At 26.1% G+C, this 18267-nt stretch overlaps 1 protein-coding gene across 1 annotated transcript in view; it reads right to left on the reverse strand.

Moving 5' to 3' along the window:
• LOC123294510 overlaps window positions 1–14077 on the reverse strand; it is a 279274-nt gene extending 265197 nt beyond the window's left edge. Inside the window, 1 exon segment of the mRNA XM_044875560.1 lies at window positions 13917–14077. Coding sequence (XP_044731495.1) covers window positions 13917–13926 — 10 coding nt within the window. The 5' untranslated portion in view covers window positions 13927–14077.
• Between the last annotated feature and the right edge of the window lie 4190 nt (window positions 14078–18267).

Genomic DNA, 18267 nt, shown 5'->3' on the forward strand with positions numbered 1-18267 from the left:
TATTGTCTGCGTGGTATATATGTCACGTGATATTCATTTCGCTTATGAGGTGACGATTCAAACCATGGTGACCTCCAAACTAGAATTGTTACCCCCTACTAAAAACTAGCATAATAAAATCGCTTAACGCGGCTACAAAAGTTTTCACTTAAAAATTTTCCTCTGGTAAGAAAAATATTGATTGCGATAAGAATCTTTCCTACCTTCAGGTAAAGTTTTTGTCGCTCAATTCGTCCTTTTAAAAAGTAAGGAAAAAATTTTAAAAAAACTACAGCCATTGGAATTCGAAAAATGTAACTAAGGTCATTTTTCAATGCATAATAGTATTTATCTGATATTAAAATCAAATATACTAATAATTCAATAATTAATTAGAATCGAATTAATTATGCGTTGCTATATTATTAGATTTTTTCTATAAATGATATATGAAATTATTAATTTAAAAATTAATTACCGCACTCAATCCAAAAAAATAAAATTGAAGGTTGAAAATATTAAAAAATTTCTTCGATTATAACTTAAAAAATCTGCTAATGCAAAAAGATTTGATCGATTTAATGACTTCGCTAAAAAATCATAATTCATAAGTTAAAAAATTTTTTTTTGTTTTCTTTTCAAAAATCCGTCAAAATCAATTAGCGTTGAACTGTTAATTACTATACTGTTAAGGTTTTATGCAAAGAAAGAATAAAGTAAAGAATTACTAAGCTGACGGACGCATAGAGAAATCAGTGAGTGAATGAGTATAATTTTTGGTGTAGATAAAAACATGCCTATCAATTGTCAAAATGGTGTTTTTTTTGTTTAGTTAATGGAATGGAGAATGGGATCTTTTTGTGGCTTGGCTTGCCTTGTCAAACAACTTAAATTTGGAATTTCAAAATCATCGCCATTATGGTGTACGCGCGGTCATTGAATGTTTATAAATATTTTTATAAGATGTTTCTTTTTTATTTACTAAAACTCTTCAAAAATGTCTAGATGCCTGTTAAAGTTAACACTTAAGGCATAATATTATTTTGTCAGCGATTTATATAAAAAAAACAATTTTTGAGTCGTTTCCTTTGGTATTTTTTTTGTTTCTAACTAAAATATTTTTTAAATCAAATTTTGAAAGGTTTGTTAACTCCTGTTCACAGCTCGTGGCCATTTGGCGGTTTTATACTTCCTAGACCCTGAAGTTTGATTTCAAAATAAATAAAAACACTAGTTAAAAATTGATCATAAATTACAGTGATTTCTTTTATTGGAATAATGTGGCTCAAACTACTACCACTGACAGTAATTTTTTCTTAAACTGAGTAGGTACAGATATGAATACCAAGACATAGAAATATTCCAAGAAATTGTGAAGTCATCGAGCTTGCTAGAAAAGGCACAAAGGTACAATAGGTTGGTGTTTTTTCTCAAATGATGGATGAAATGGCATTTAGAGATAGAATTGAAAAACTAAATATAAGACATAATATAAAGTCGTAATTCCACTTTAATTCGTAATTAACAACAAGCATTAAAATAAAAATTTTATATTTTATTATTTAAATAAATTGTAGCAAGCCGCGTTGGGCATCACCTTTATAAAACAGATCAACAGCTTTTTGGCTCTTACTTAAAATTTTAGTAGATATTTGTTCACCAGCTGAAACTTTCGTCTAAATACGAAATCGCACTTTGTCTCATAAGTTCCTGATATATAATTGAAATATTATTGAAATAGGGTTTCTACATTGTAAATATCTCCTCTATACATAAAGATATCATAGGTGCATTATTTTTATTTCTATTTTTGAGTTGAAAATATCAATCACTTTATATCAGAAATTTTAAAAAGAGAAGATTAACTTCTATAAAATCATGTTACTTTCAAAAATCAATTTGTACATTCATGTTTTAATAATATTTGTATATTATTGGTATAATTTATATTTAAATACAAATGAATTATTTTTTTGCATACTAATTAATTTAAATTAACACAAATTTAATGCCGTACAGCAGTAGTTTACTTTAATATTAAATGCTTATTGCATTTTAAAAAATATTGTTGGTTTTCAACGTATTATTTCATAATATTGCGTATGAAACTCGTTAAAAAAACAAGTTCAAAGTATAAATCTTTAAAAGCAGATATATTTACAGAAATATCTTTGAGAGTAAAATTATTTATTGCAATAGAAATAATCAAACGTAAAACTGTTTAAAAAAATTTTATTTTAGTAAAAATTAGAGATTTTTTGAATTAAGTAACCCTTCTTCTTAAGCTCCGTAATCTTGATCAAGCTCCGATGCCGAATACGACGATACTGACATTTCTACAAACTTATGAACCCTTTTTAGAGAATTTAAAAATAAGAAGAGGGATCGGATCAAACTGTTATCAAGAAATATTGTTCGTGAGATACGAGGTATTGGGTACAGACTATGTGACTTTACAACGGTAGACGTGAGACATCGAACATTTAAGAAAATGATGTTTACATTTCAAAAATAGTTTAAAAAGAAATTTCATAATAATACAAAAACCAAACGAATTTATGTGAGAAAAATTGACAAATATCCGTGAATATGAATGAATACATATTTAATTTAATGACTGACAGACGGCCTAATGGATGACGACTAATATACTGTGTCTAATAAATTAATCACCTTCTGTTTTTGTTGAACTAATGATGTAATTATTACTGTTTTTACTTTTTAGGTCGTCCTTTATGCATAATTTTTATAAATGATAAACGATACTATTTTGTTTTAATATATATCTCTGCAAAATACAAGTGTTTTATGAGTCATTAACTCACACTGCCCGGAACTGCACACCTGAGGTTTGGTTAACTGATAAATATTTGTGCTTTTAAATTTGCAATAACTTAAGACTAATGGAATTACGATAATAGTCTTAAACTGGAATTCAGTTTGCGATGAATAAATAAAAGCACATTGCAAATTAACATTAACCGACAATTTTGTTTGATTTTCAAGAGAAATTCTCTTCTGAATTCGATTGGTAAAAATTTTAGCCAAATTTTAAAATAATCGACAGAGCTTAAAGAATTTTTTTCGAAATGATTTCTTAAACTACAGATATGCTTTTACTGTCATCAAAATATAAAAATCCTTAATAAATAATATTTAATGAAATCGTTAATAAATAATATAATGAATAATATTTCCAGTGGCTGTCAATATGTAAATTCAGTTCCACCTTTGAACACACAAATTCAAAAAACAAAATTTAAAAAAAAAACCCAAAGTACGAAAAATAAATTATGAATATTAATGTATTTTTTTATGTACAGTTAACTACATACAATTTTTATGATATAATATTTATTACCAATGATAAATTTGCATGCAGCTTACATTAAAAATAAGTAGCAGCTATATTTAACACCATTGTATGTGCTTGCTGTTTGGCAATAATTTTTTTTTACTTCAAAAACCTTGAACACCATTTCATTTTTGTTTTATTAATATAAATCAAAATTAGTATTTTTAAAAAGTTAATATTAAGATTTTATCAGTTTATGATATTTAATAGGGCGAATAATATTTTAACAGTAATTAACTGTGCTTTTAACTGTTTGTTTCAATTTTTTTGTGAGTTTTCGAGATAATTTTTAATTTTCCCTAACTCTTGCAGATCTTGCTAAAATTATAATTCAGCTCTCTTCCAGTCCATTGCTTAATCTTTCTGTTTGTTACTGCTATTCCTCGCAGAACTTTTTTCCTCAGTACTCATCTATTCTCCAAGTCCTTAAACAATTCCATCCTGATAATCTTTAAAAACCGAGCCTTAATGGAATTTACATTAGCTATTGGCAAAATCATTTTGCCATGGGATAAACGGTACTGTAAAATAGAATTACGATAACAGGCTTCAATTGGATTCAAACTGGCAAATGTATGAAAGAAATGTCTAATAGAAATAAACCACTCTTTTAAAGTCTAATCATTCCATAGATCAATGATGTTTATTTTCAATATTTAAGCCTACTTATGACTGCCATATTGACTAACTAACGTCATTACTGCTTTTCTCAAAAATTGAATGGCTTTGATAAAAAATTAATCAAAAACTTTCATTACTGGTGAGGTTATTCAACCAGAATGATTAGTCTTCTAATTTTGTTAATCCATTTATATATTTACATTTTTTTTGTCTGCAGTATAATTTTGCAATAAGCTATAAAAATTTTAATACTTTTCATAACCATAATTTATAATAGTTTGGCGTCTATATTAATTTTTTTTCTAATAAATGTCGCTATTAATCTTTAACCCCTAAGTTATATTATTAGAAGCATTAAAATTTTGTTTATATAACAAAAGAGAGTTTTATCCAGAAAGAAATAAAAATTTCGACAAGAATCAAGTTATATAGTTAAGGAGCTGGCATAAATTTTTACATGAATAATTTTAGCCATCTGATAAAATTACTCTAGCCAGTTGAGAGATCAACTCCTAAACTTAACTAATAAAATAATTTTTTATTACCCTTAATAAAATTGCGAAACAAATTATTAATTTCAAAAGTGTCACATCAGCTTTCTACATCATGGAGGTCTTATCCATGTCAAAGTGTCAAAGAATTTTATTAATTTATTGACATTAATTGCAAAAATTTTTAATTGTATGACGATAAATTATTACTAAATTAAATAAAATTCTTTTATGAACTGGCAATTACATCTTACTTAGTGGCTACACTTTGTGTTGTATTTCGGAATTCTGCACAAGATGTTCTCTTAGAAGTTACGAATGTGTTTTTTAATTGATTACCATATATTGAATATTTATCATTTTTCTATTGAAGAGAGCAAAAGTTTATTTCTATCGTTTTTGTTGAATTATTGTCAGTAATATTAATATCTTAATCTGTAAGAATTTATAGATAATAAAATTGATTCTTCGGCTTGTCGTCAAATAAAAACAATTGACAGTTGTTATACCCAAACAAATTTTTAAAATTTTTTCCGCCTTCACACTAAGAATACATCTTTCCGAAATGGTAGTAAATGAATAACTTTATTTTGTAAATTCTTTGTTATAATTAAATAATAAAGTCTTAAAAAATTCTTTTAAAAAATAATTTCGTCAATTTTTTTTTTAAATATATATAATTTTTTCAAATTAATTAATTACATCACGGTTGTATTACTAATTAATTAGTTAATATTATTATTTTTATTTCTAAACATATAATCTAATTAATTATATTTATCATTTAATTAATTTTCGTATTTATATAAATGTAAAAACTTTGTTTTGAATTATATTTAATTAATTTTACTTCAACATTCTTGGCATTAAAACTAATAAAATATACGCATCTAGGTGAGAATCGAACCCATAACCCTTGTCATTACAGACCACAATTTTCTTTAAAGGTGCAATTAAGAAATGTATAGTAACAACTATCAAAATTAACTGGTATAATACTCGGATTTGATAACAAAAAAAATTTAATTTTAAAGAAAAAGGTTTGATTCCCTACTTACACTCTGGGGTAGGTTCAGAGCCTAGGTTATACTTTATACATTTGGAAGTGAAATAAGGTTTAAACTCAAACAATTATAATTTGGGATAAAAAAAACTTTTCAGAGGACTTTGCAGTATAAATTAAGTCATTAGACATCAATGAGAAATAGAGAAAAGTATACCCGAGCAGGGATCGCATTCACCGAACCTAACGCATTCCAGAACTTTGCAACCAACTGAGCAATCAAAGTGTTCTATTATTTTTTAATACTTTGATATTTTTGTATTTTGAGATAAAATACAATTTAAATATTCTATAAACGTGTTCGCTAAATTATTTTAATATTCAATGCTGTTTTACATTTAAAAAAATTTGTCACCAAACTATTTTTAAAACAATTACCTAAAATAAATAGGTACTTTATAAAATCGATAATATTTAATGTATGTACAATTAAAATTCAATGTCACATTTCCATTTTTACAGTTTGTCATCATATGTTTTTTCATAAAATATAAGTAATAATAATAATTATTAATACATACAATAGCTAACTAATAACATCAACGGTTGTTCTATCATCTATCAGCTATTATATGCTTCTAGCCTACATCATGTATTGTTTAAATTATTTATTAGCTAGATATTAGCAATTACATCATCAAAAAAAAAACTTACATTATTCATTAAATCATAATTATATACTTTATTTAATGATATATAATTAATAAATATTAACAAATCTAAGATGTTTTATTTATTTTTTGAAAAATTTATTAAAAAATACAGTTAAAATACCGTTTTTATTTCGATTTTTATAAATTCAGTTTTATGCTAGTTTAAATCTAACGACTTTCATAGCAAAAATATTTTAAGTACTGCATCTTAATATATATATTTCTTGTGTGCGTGTGTATGTAATTGAACTCCTCCTAGACGGCTGGACCGATTTTGATGATATTTTTTGTGTGTGTTCGTGGAGATTCGAGAATGGTTTAGATTTACAATTTGGTCCAGTACAACTGTTTTTGAGGGCTCCGTACCCAAAAAATGAAATTTCATTAAATGGTGGGAGCGCATATAAATCATATCACATTATGTATACTATGTGTACTATGTATTTTTAATAGTATTCAGGTATTGTCAATAGGCATTTATTAGAGCCATATGCGAGCGCAGCGAGCTCTACTATCAAATTTCAGGCCAAAGGTCGAAGGTCAGGCCACTCCAATAAATAGGAGTTAAATTGGGGTTTAGCGGGATGGGTTTAGCGGACAGGCTAAACGTAGTATAGGTATTCATGAATTGGAGTTACGTTTTTACGGGACAACGTCCGTCGGGGCCGCTAGTATTTTATATAATGCAAAATTATATAATAATTTTATGAAACTATTACAAAACAAGTGAAAACAAACAACTGACTGAGTTAGTTGTTGAAATATCATGTATAGACTGTGTTGATTACATTGTCATATTACATATACATACATGTCACACATATTATAACTGATATGCCCATATAATACATACTTTATAATTTGCGCCTAATTTTCGCCCTCACGGGTAAAAAGTAATGTTTACGAAAAATGTTTCAAACGAAAGTTGTTAATATTTCTATAAGGAACATTTTTTACATAAATTTTTGTTCTATGTCTATAACCCAATTGACCTATGTTGCCCATTTACAAAATCGACCTCATTTTTTATGTCCTGAGCACGCTGTAAAAATTTCAGCTTGATATCATTTTTCGTTTTTGAGTTATCGTGTTGACAGACAGATGGACAGACGGTTAGACATCCGAAAATGGACTAATTAGGTGATTTTATAAACACCTATACCAAATTATTGTTCGTAGCATTAATATTTTTAAGCGTTACAAACTTGGGACTAAACTTAATATACCTTGCATTTTTCATATACCTACATGGTATAAAAATATTATAAATTTTTTCTCTCAAGGAATAAAATTTATTAAAAAGATTTTCAAGAATTTTATGAATAACATTAAATATGTTTTTTTTAATAATAAATTTTTCAATAGAAATAAATTTTACAATAAAAATCAACCACCTGAGCAAATCCAATTGAATAATTTCAACCATGCAAATAATATCCATCAACAGATTCATCTCTAAAAAATTGATTCGAATAAGTCAATAAACATGTATAGTTTATAAACTAAAAACATCGCGTCCATATAAAAATAAATTATCTCACTATTTAACAAAAAAAAAAGTAGAAAAATAAAAATAATTGATGAAATAAAAAACCATATTTATATTTTATAATAGAAAATTACAAATTTTATTAAAGAAAAATCCATATATTATTTTGTACTGCTTATACAGAAAAGTGTTATGTGAATGGGGTCAAATTTTTATTTAATTGTAGAATAATACAATATAGTATTTGTCAAATAAATTTATCATCATGATGCTGTTTATTCGCACGTTAACGATTGCTAATACTTTTGCACGTAAAAATTATCATAAGGCTTACGAGCAGTAGAATAGAATATTGCTTAAATAGTTCTTGACAACTCTTTTTATAATTGACAAAATCTCTGTCAGGTCACTCGAAAACTTTTTAATGAACTATTTTATAATCTAAAAATTAATCTTTATCAATGTCGTTTTTTTAACTTATAAGTTTTAATTTGTAAATTTGAAATGCGTTAGCGTACAAATAAATACTATTTTAGTTTTATTTATTAAACAAATATAGTAAGAATTTTCTATTTTATTCTTAACTATTGAGAAATTGATATTTGACTTAATTCAGGTTTGAAAATTTGTAAAATAAAATTCACCAATTCAATTTAAAAAAATATTCAAACTAGATAACAAAATTTTCTAAAAGGAAGCCAAATGTGACAATTTAAAGGAGAGCATGATAGTAATCAATAATTTTTAATTAATTAAAATAATTCCAACATAAGTGCAATCAATTATCGTACAGTACCGACCCTAAAATTTTTCAATCCAAATTTTTGTAAATAAAAATCTTACGTAAAAATCCAAAATATTACATAAAATTCAGGATATAATAATTCAACTTTATTGACATTTCAACACCTACACTGAAGTGAGTTTTTTTTTGTAAAAATTTCCTTATGTAAAATGTCAAATGATTTTTTTTATTTTGAATTCAAAAAAGTCTATTTTAACAAATAGTTGCTTTCCATTTAAAATAAATCTCAGTTCAAACTGATACAAATTTACTTCGAGAATAAAGTTTATTAAATATATTTAGCTGAATTAATTTTTTTTGGGTTCTTTATAAGAAACTTTTGCACAAATCGTAATTGCTAAAATTGTACTTAAACTATCAGAGTTTTTCTGCTTCAATCATAATTCATGTCATAATATATATTAATATCATTATATGATGATTTATGTCATCAATAATCTGCTGAAGTCTAAACTGATCCAATATGGTTCATCTAAGGCTATAAGAAATTCGTTTCCAAATAAAATTTTTCTAACAAATAAACTCAGTAAGTAAACTGATCTTCGTACTATTCTATAAATGAAAAACAACTTTTGTTTGTTGAATATCATTTAAAACTTGTTTCAATTATAATTTCAAAAAAATAAAAATATGTTTTTTACTTAAAAAAAAATATTGGCATTTATAGCATGTTTTTAAAAGATATTATTTAAAATAGCAGAGAAAAATAAAAACGAATATATTTAATAAATGTTTCTTAAGATGTTGTTTTGTTATTTTTGCTCGTTTTTTTGTAAATAATTACATAAAGCCATCATTAAAATATAAAAGAACTCCATTGTATGAATATCATTGGAGCCATAGCGAAACGCGAGTGTTGTTTTAATGCATACGTGTGGATTTGAAAGTGTAGATAGATAAAACTTGCTATATCATCATTTAAAAAAGGCAAAAAGGATGTATTTGTAATTTTTTTTGTTAAATATCCTATCTCCATTTTATTCATAGCAATCACTGTCTCATTGTCTGTCTAAGTATAGATTTGAGAATCTCAAAATAGTAAGAAATTTCCATTCTCTCTGAGTAGACATTGACTGAATTCTGAACGGTAAAAAATTTACTTATTGCTAGAAAATATGTTAACATATAGAGCAAGTAAATATTTCCTTTGTTCAAGATAAAATTTACCAACTTATTAAATTTAATTTTTTAGAAATCAAACAGTTATTCTAGTCTTGAGATTGTTAAGTTTAAAAAAAATATCCTTGTTTGAGGATATTTTTTGTTAGAGGAATTTGATTTAAATATAAGATTTTCTGGGCCGTTAAGTGAAGTACTTGAGCACATTTAGACCTATTGAGACTATTTTTTAATGTACTTCTTTGTTAAATCTAGATCTTACAGAATGTATTCACAACTTAATTTTTTTCTGAAATTTTATTTTTATTTAAGACCTTAATTAACCTACAAAAATAATAAACATAAATAAATAAATTTTTAAATACATAACAAAAATAATTAATGCGGATATAATTTTTGCAATTTTAACTAAATTTTTTTTTCAAAAAACCACATACAATCTAGAAGGCATAATTAGCAAAAATTTTTATGAAAATTTTGATTCAAAATAATTAAACAAATATTCATAATTATTAATATATTTTTCTATTAAATTAAAATAATTTATATGATTAATAATAGTGTAAAAAAATTGAATATATTAAATATTATAAATATTTAAAAATAAAATAATATACAAAAAATATATACCTATTCAAGGCAATTTATAAATATTTTTTTCATTATTAAATACAATAAAAATATTTAGTAATGGACATTTAAGTTTTTTTTTCTTATTAATATTAAATATTTTTTGATTGTTTAGAATAAAAGATATTTAGTGTTTTTTATTGTATTATTAATAAACAGACAACAAAAATAGACAAATAATAACCGTGAATTTTTTAATATTTTTCCACTTAATTAATTTATTCATTTGCTAATAATTTATTACGAAAAACTTTAAATGTCACATAACAAAAAATAAAATTGATAAAAATTCATGAAATAGGTAATTTGAATTTTTAAATCAATATATTTTTTCTTTAAAAAAACAAGATATTGAAAATAGAGATTTCATCTAGAGATCTTTCTCCTATTTCATTCTAACCCTTAGAAATAATTTAGCAATATATGAATCCAAGCATCTTATAATTTTCCCAATGCAAAGTCCTAGAATATTTAATAAATTCAAGCCAATTTTAAGTATCGTTTAAAACTTTTTACAATACATCGGGAGATCTTAGTATACCTACAACAATGCAACATTTCAGTCGCTAAGTATTCCTCTTCGGTATACAAAAAATTTTATGTACATTATTTATACTTTTTAAGCAATTTTTTTTATTCTTCTGAGAATTTTAAAATAACTCAGTTTACTATGGTTACAAAAATGATACTACTAAAAATACTTAAACTTTTTGTGGCTTAATGCACAATAAAATTATACTATACATGGAGACACATTAACGCACTGTTAATTTCAACTTGAAAAAAAAAACTACACAATTCATATTTATATACGAATGTCATTACGGAACCGGAAGTTAAAATATGTGATTAATTATAATTTTCATGACACTTTGTTGATGGAATGACTTTATTATATTACATCAGGAGCCAGGACTGTTAAACGTGTATCATGTGCGGAACTTATCGATAAAGCGTTAAGTATATGGATACTTAATCATCACTAAATTACCGATAGAATAGTGTGACTTCACGAATTGCACTATATTTTCGATTACTGTTTCATGAACTATAAGGCAGATAAGAGAGAACGCTGCAGAATTGAGACTGTCAATAAATGAAGAAAAGCCTTTATTCATGAAGATCTCAGCTTCATAAGACCGGAGGACAATGGAAGATCTAGTCATAGATGTTGTAGTTTAGCAATCTGGAGGAAAGTGGTCAAAGAGGCCAAAGCCCACCCTGGGATAACGTCTATTCGATTGGATGTTTCATGTACCTTCAAAATGTTTCAAATACCTTTTCAATCTTGATACGATCGAATACTCAATTTTGTTACATAAACAACGTCTGAGGATCTTGGATATCATAAATGTGATATTTATGATATATAATAACAATGAGATTTTCAAGAACCAAAGACTTTTTGAATAAATACGACTTCTTTAATAAAAAAGAGAGCGTTATTCCTAAAGTCAAACTTTGTCATTTGTAATTTTGTGTAGAGTAAGAACATACATATAAACCGAATTTGGTTGGCTCTTGGTGTATAAGACTTATGCTTTTATAAGACAAAACGCGAATAAAATAATAATTTTATATTTTTTAACCAATAATAATTAAAAATGAAGTAATTTTCTTAGATAAAAAAAATTTGATATTATTTTTTTTTATATTTGTGATGCTTAAACCAACAGTCAGGTCGTTGAACTAAAAATATATTGAACAACATTGGTTGTATTCAAAAAGTTAATAATTTTGATGCGTTCAAGCGTCATTTCTAATTATTACACCAGCGTTAATGATCATTTGTTTCATCAGGTTTTAGTGTATTGTTCGTGTAGCTTATAAGATTGATGAATGATTTAGTACAGGGAGAAATTTTTCTAGTTCTAAATTCTGCAATCACAAAAAATCAAATAAAAAATGTCTAAAAGTTATAAAATCTACTTGAGTAAAAAAAAAAATTTATAAAATTAGCCACTGGGGTAAAACCTGTAACTGGCTATATTGCATTTCATATTTATAGTGGAGATGCAACAGTCATTCGATTTATGAAGCAAATAGATATTCTGAATGCCTTTACCTACGCTCTCAACAAATTCTACAAGACTTTCGAAAACTAGATAGTTAGTTTAAGACAGGGGTTGGATATACTTAATTATGTTGTAAATATGTATTACCTTGCGCTCCCACCATTATAAAGACTCCTACAAAAATTGGTAAAAAAAGCAGACAATCTTTGAACGGCATAGTTAGATTTTCATCAAACTAAGCTAAAAGCTATTCTTGTTAGATTAGAATTGAAGACGAAGTACTGGACTGGTAGAAGGATGAAACTTTTGACATCCTTCGAATTTACCGGCAAAATCGATAATTCAAATCTATTGCTCGAGTTCAAAAAAGATTATATTGTAATTTTGGACCAGATTTTCCGTTAAAACCAAAGAAATCTAATGGATCATTTTACAATAAAATATAAAGCTTTTATAGACAGTTTTATAAAATTTATATTCTATATAAAAAAATTAATATTCCAAGAAAATTATCCGTTTGATTACAAGGCCGTTTTTTCATTACCAACTCATAAATCACTGAAGAATATTCCGATGAATTTTCCAACAAGTAAAACTTGTTTCCTTTTTCTTAACCTTGACATTCACGCTGTCAGAGATAAATAAATTTTTGATTTGTTTATACATTTTCAAAAAAAAAAATTCTCAATTATTCAGCCTTACGGTAATAAAAAAATTAAAAATAAAATATACGAAACGTTTTAGGAAAATTTTAATGTAGGCGCTTAATAAATTAAAATATAATAATATTCAAGGCTTTCCAAACCTACAGCTACTGAATTATAAATAAAATAATTATTATCAAATTAAAATTAATTTTTTAATAATTTTTATTAATTAATATTTATTAAAAAAAAAATACAGTTTAAATTTTATTTCCATCACAAACACAAAATTTTTCAAGTTTTTCTTATTTTAAATTTCCCGCACTTTTATTCAAGTCACAGTATTTTTTATATAAGAATTCATCACTCAACATTTTTTTTAATAAATTTTATATTTTTTGACATTTTTTATTAGTTTTTTTTTTATATTTTATTATTTTAATATTAAAAAAGGTGAAATTTTTATTTTAACATATGGTTTTATTTTTTTAAAAGGTTATAAACATTTTTTTTATAAGTAGGTAAATTGTTTTTAAATGGAATGTATTTCAGGTGAAAGGTGTATTGTAAATTATTCTTTTTTTTCTTAATATTTTGTATCAAGATTATTAATCAACCTGTACACAATCCTTTTTTTGAAATTTTTTTTCTCGATTTATTATGCAATCATTTATATGGAGATAGTAATGCTCGATCAAACACGCAACCCAAATATTCAAATCAACAAAATTCTGAATTTCATATAAAAAATCATCTTGTAGCCTTGCTTCTTGGGTCTAATTGTAAATTTATGATTAATTTGAAAATGGCAATGTGAAATCATAAGATTCTATAAGAAATTTTTTTCATCAAGGGCTTGTGCAATTTAAAATATATCAAAAGAGTCATTATTATGCAATATTGTCCGAGAGATACCAATGCTCAATAAGACAGAAAACCCAAAATGATTTAAAATAAAAAAATTCCACCTTATGTGTTTTTAATTTCTTTCGAGTTAGTTAGTTTGTTTAATTTTATCTTAATATTTTTTCCTTAAATTATCTAAAACTTACCGGTCGCCATAGCTTCTGACCGCCGATAAAAGTGTTAAACCCCAGTATGATTGTAATCCACTTTGTTCACTTTTCACTTAAAACAAATTCAAAAAAAAAAATTATTGTCACCACACTTCTCTCAAAAAAACAAAATTTGGGTGAAAAACACTTTTATTCAAAATTGTTCGTTGTTTCAATTCACTCTCATTGAAGTCTTCAGCTAGACTAATAGTTTCATAGTCGCGATGCTAAGTTATCCTCCACTTCTTTACCACCGCTATGTGGTTTAGCTGTATGTATTGTATGTATGTAAGTGTGTGTGTGTGTGTATGTGTGTTTGCCCACACCGTCATCCGCAGGTGACTTAAGTAGGGATATTTTGTTGGATATATTCAAGCAGCAGAAAGCCACTTCAACTGTTTTCTGTTGCATTATTCTCTAAGCACTCATACATTCTCAACTTAAGTCAGTTGTATATGTGTGTATAAGTCAACGAGCCATATGTTTACATGCGGTGTAGCGCTTACTATGCTTAAGCTATGATACTATATAATAATGCCGGTTCTCGTCGGAATTGATTGCAGCAATACCGCTAAAAAATCCGAAAATCAGCATCACACATTTTGATGAATGTGAAAAGAGAAAAGCATTTAGAAACACACAAAGGATACTTCACTTTTCTTTTAAAAAAGTGGCAATAGATAATTTTTCTTAAATTTTTATATACAGGGTGTCCCAGAAGTATCGGACGTCCTTGTTTGCAACAGGTTGAAAATAAAATTATAAGACGGCAAGTCTTTTTTCATTTTTTTGATCTGAAGCACGGATATTAAGCTATAAGTTAAAATACGTAGCCAAGCAGAAGCGCGCTACATCCGCATGACAATTAAGTAAGGGAAATATTAAGAATCAGCTAGAGTAAGACAGGAGAGCTCAAAGTAACGCTGGCTTGTACGTATACATACGTGTGCAAGTGTGTGAATGTATTGGATGGGATGGATGTAAGTGAATCGGGTCAAAGAATGGACGACTTTTCGACTTAGAATTTCATTTTCTTTTTAATTTAACAAAGCGCCCATTCTCCTGGGGCACCCTGTAACAGCTCTTTGCCCGCCGAACAAAAATTTCAATGGAGTGTTGTTTCAACGGAGTGAAACATTAAATTACCTACTAAATATCATAAAAAAGAATAAATAATCGAGAAATAAAGTTGCTGGGAATTCGGGTGGCATCAAAATAGCCCTTTTTTCAACAATTGTAAGAAAATTAAAACTTAGATTGTCTTTAGTAGACTATTTTCTATCAAGACTTCCCAGAACAAACAAAATTTAATATCGAGGAAAGCGTTTATTAAAGTACGCATATACAAAATATATATTTCAAAATCTAGCAATGTTTAAGGGCTTACCTATGGCAATTAAAAAAGAAATAATCGCTCGCGGTTGTTTAGTAATCTCATACCCGACTAGTTTCTACTTTCTATAAACCGTTTACTTATGTGTATTATAGCGTAGTTTAACTTTGTTTTCTTATAGAATTCTTTTTTTTATTTATACCTGTTGTGTAAATTTTAGTGAAGGTATGATAAACATTAATAATAATTTATTTTTGGTATTTAATTATATAGGAAGAGATGTGTTTGGTTAGGTTTTGGTTACGTTTGGAAGTCGTAAAGATTCTTTTTTAATTTTTTGCTAAAATAGGACCTATGCATTATTTTTATTTATAGTTGTGGTGAAGACTGACGATTTATTTTTAGCCTCTATTAGATAAGATTCATAGAGTCTTCAACCCCAATCAAAAAGAAGGAGTTTTTAGTTTGAGTATATGTTATCTTTGGTATCGAAATTCCCAACTTCTATGCGGTTTTGTATTTAAAAAGTGGTTTAATCTTTGATAGTTAAATCAATTTTCATCTCTTCAAAAGTATTCAGACCAAAACACATGACGTGATCTATAAAAATAATATTACAAAATTTTTGTTTCGAATTGAAACTAGAAAAAATATATCTCCACATTTTCTGTATGAAACCATACCGAATTAATGAATAGAAAAAAATAATAGATTATTTTCGAAAATCTATTTTTTGTTCTCTGAATCTAGCATGTTGAAAAAATACTTATCATGTTTGGTATGGAAACCAATATTACGCTAGTTTTAAAATTATTTTTCAAATTAAAGGCAGAATTTTTTCCAACAATAGCTGTTTTTATCCGCTTTGCTGACCAATTCTAATTTTATGAACAATCATCACTATTTAAATTTTTTTATTTCTCTGTTGAATATTGAAACGTCATACTGCCAGTTTTTCTCACAATTTTGAATAAAAATGGGAATAATAATTTAAAGTTCAAACATGGCGCACTTCACATATAAACTTCCACGACTAATTTTACATTCTAAGAGAATTCACTTGTTATTTAAGAAACTTCTGTGTAAAATTCTATACTTCCAGCTCCTCCAAGCATGGTCGTGATTCATTGCTTGAAAATAAACTTACAACGAAGAGTAAAGCAAAATTATCAATTTTAAAAAAGAGAAGACTATTAACCTTTATTTTTTCGAAGATTTTATGATAAAGAAAATATTTATTTAAAAAAACCGAAACTTCTTTTTTGTGAACAAAATAATTTAATAGAATCAAAATTTTTAACTTAACAAATTATGAAAAAATAATATATGATAACTCTTTTTAGCTAATTAATATATTGATTTAACGGTTATTGCAAAATAACATCAGATATATGTAAAAAAACTTGTTTAACAACATTAAAATTTTTGGTAAATTAAAATATAGATATTATTATTTGAAAACTGGATTCGGAAACTTTAATTTATAAGGTTTATTTTATCAAAAATATTCGTGATTTTGTGTGTTTGTTTATTAGCTTAAAATCGATAAAAAAACGAATAAAGAAATTATTTTGTTAATATATCAGCTTTAAGTATCTAATTGAACCTTAGGTGGCCTTTTGTAATTAACATATTTGGTTATTTTGACTCTATTAAATCTTAATAGCTTCTATGTTTGCAGTATTTTAAGATAAAATTTTTAATATAATCAATTACCGTTGAAATTTTTGAAACTCATGCCTTTATATCATCTTAATTTTTACCAATGATAACTTATTTTTCGAGATCTTTCTACCTTAATGCTTATATTCAACAGCCATGTATAAGGGGTAACTTGGAAGATACAATAATAAGTTAGGTCCATAAAATTAAGATTCTCACTTACTTCACTATATTATCTAATAGAAATTTCTTCTAAAATTCTAGAAACCCTCTTTGTTGCCATGAAATCGATTGATACTAATTATTTTAAAAATCATCAGAAAAGCATATATGCTTGGTAGCATGAAGTGAATAAATTCATGGAATATATCATCTTAATTTTTACCAGTATTAACTCTTTTTCGTAATCAAATTGAATTTTAATTTATTATCATTCGTAATTTACTCGATTAATTCTAACTAATTTAAATGTTGGCAGAAAAGCATATACATAAACAAATTATCTATCCCAAAATGGTTCCATGAAATAAGGCAAATTTTTCAAAATTTCGCTTAGTACGACAAAAGAAGGGTGGGATTTAGAAGACCGTATAAATGCATGAGTTTTATTTTATTTATATTGAAATAACGTTAATTTAGCATTAAATATCAAAAATATCAAAATAATATTTACAGTTTTTTCGATATTGAGATATTGGATAAAAGGCAAATAAAGTGTGTTATGCCATTTAAGCTGGGGACCAGTTTTGCCAATTTTACCAACTTTTAGGTAGATCTACACACTTTAAAAATCTTTTTCCAATCTACTACCTCGGATGGAAACCAACTTTTTAAGTTTATAAAATATTAAATATTTGAATAAAATTCCGTGAAGATAATACCCTTTCATTATTTAAACAATTACCAAAGAACAATTCTAAATTGTTTAATCAAAATATGAGGTGAAGGATCTAGTTTTGGTACAGGGCGATCGAGATTGACAAATGGGCACTACAGTAGATTACGAAGAAAGAAAGAAAGATAAGATCTACCAACTTTTAAGCAAGATTTGCTGAAAACTTCTTACTTTTTAAATCACATCTACCACCTAGACAGATTTTAGGTTAACCACACTGCTGTGAACATACAAAACCATCAAATCGAAAAAATCGAATTTACATAAATGAATTTACCAAAATTGTTTCGAACTATATGTTTATTGAAACGTGGATTGAATTGAATATTTTTGGTTCCTAACCAAGTTGAATATAATGACAATATTGTGCAAAATAAATGCAAAATATGAAATTAAGAAAAAACCGGATAATTTTATTTATAAAAAAGTGTTTATTCTTAAACTTGAGTGACTAGTTT

Source organism: Chrysoperla carnea, chromosome 3 (assembly GCF_905475395.1).
Source record: "Chrysoperla carnea chromosome 3, inChrCarn1.1, whole genome shotgun sequence".
NCBI classification, from domain to species: Eukaryota; Metazoa; Arthropoda; class Insecta; order Neuroptera; family Chrysopidae; genus Chrysoperla; species Chrysoperla carnea.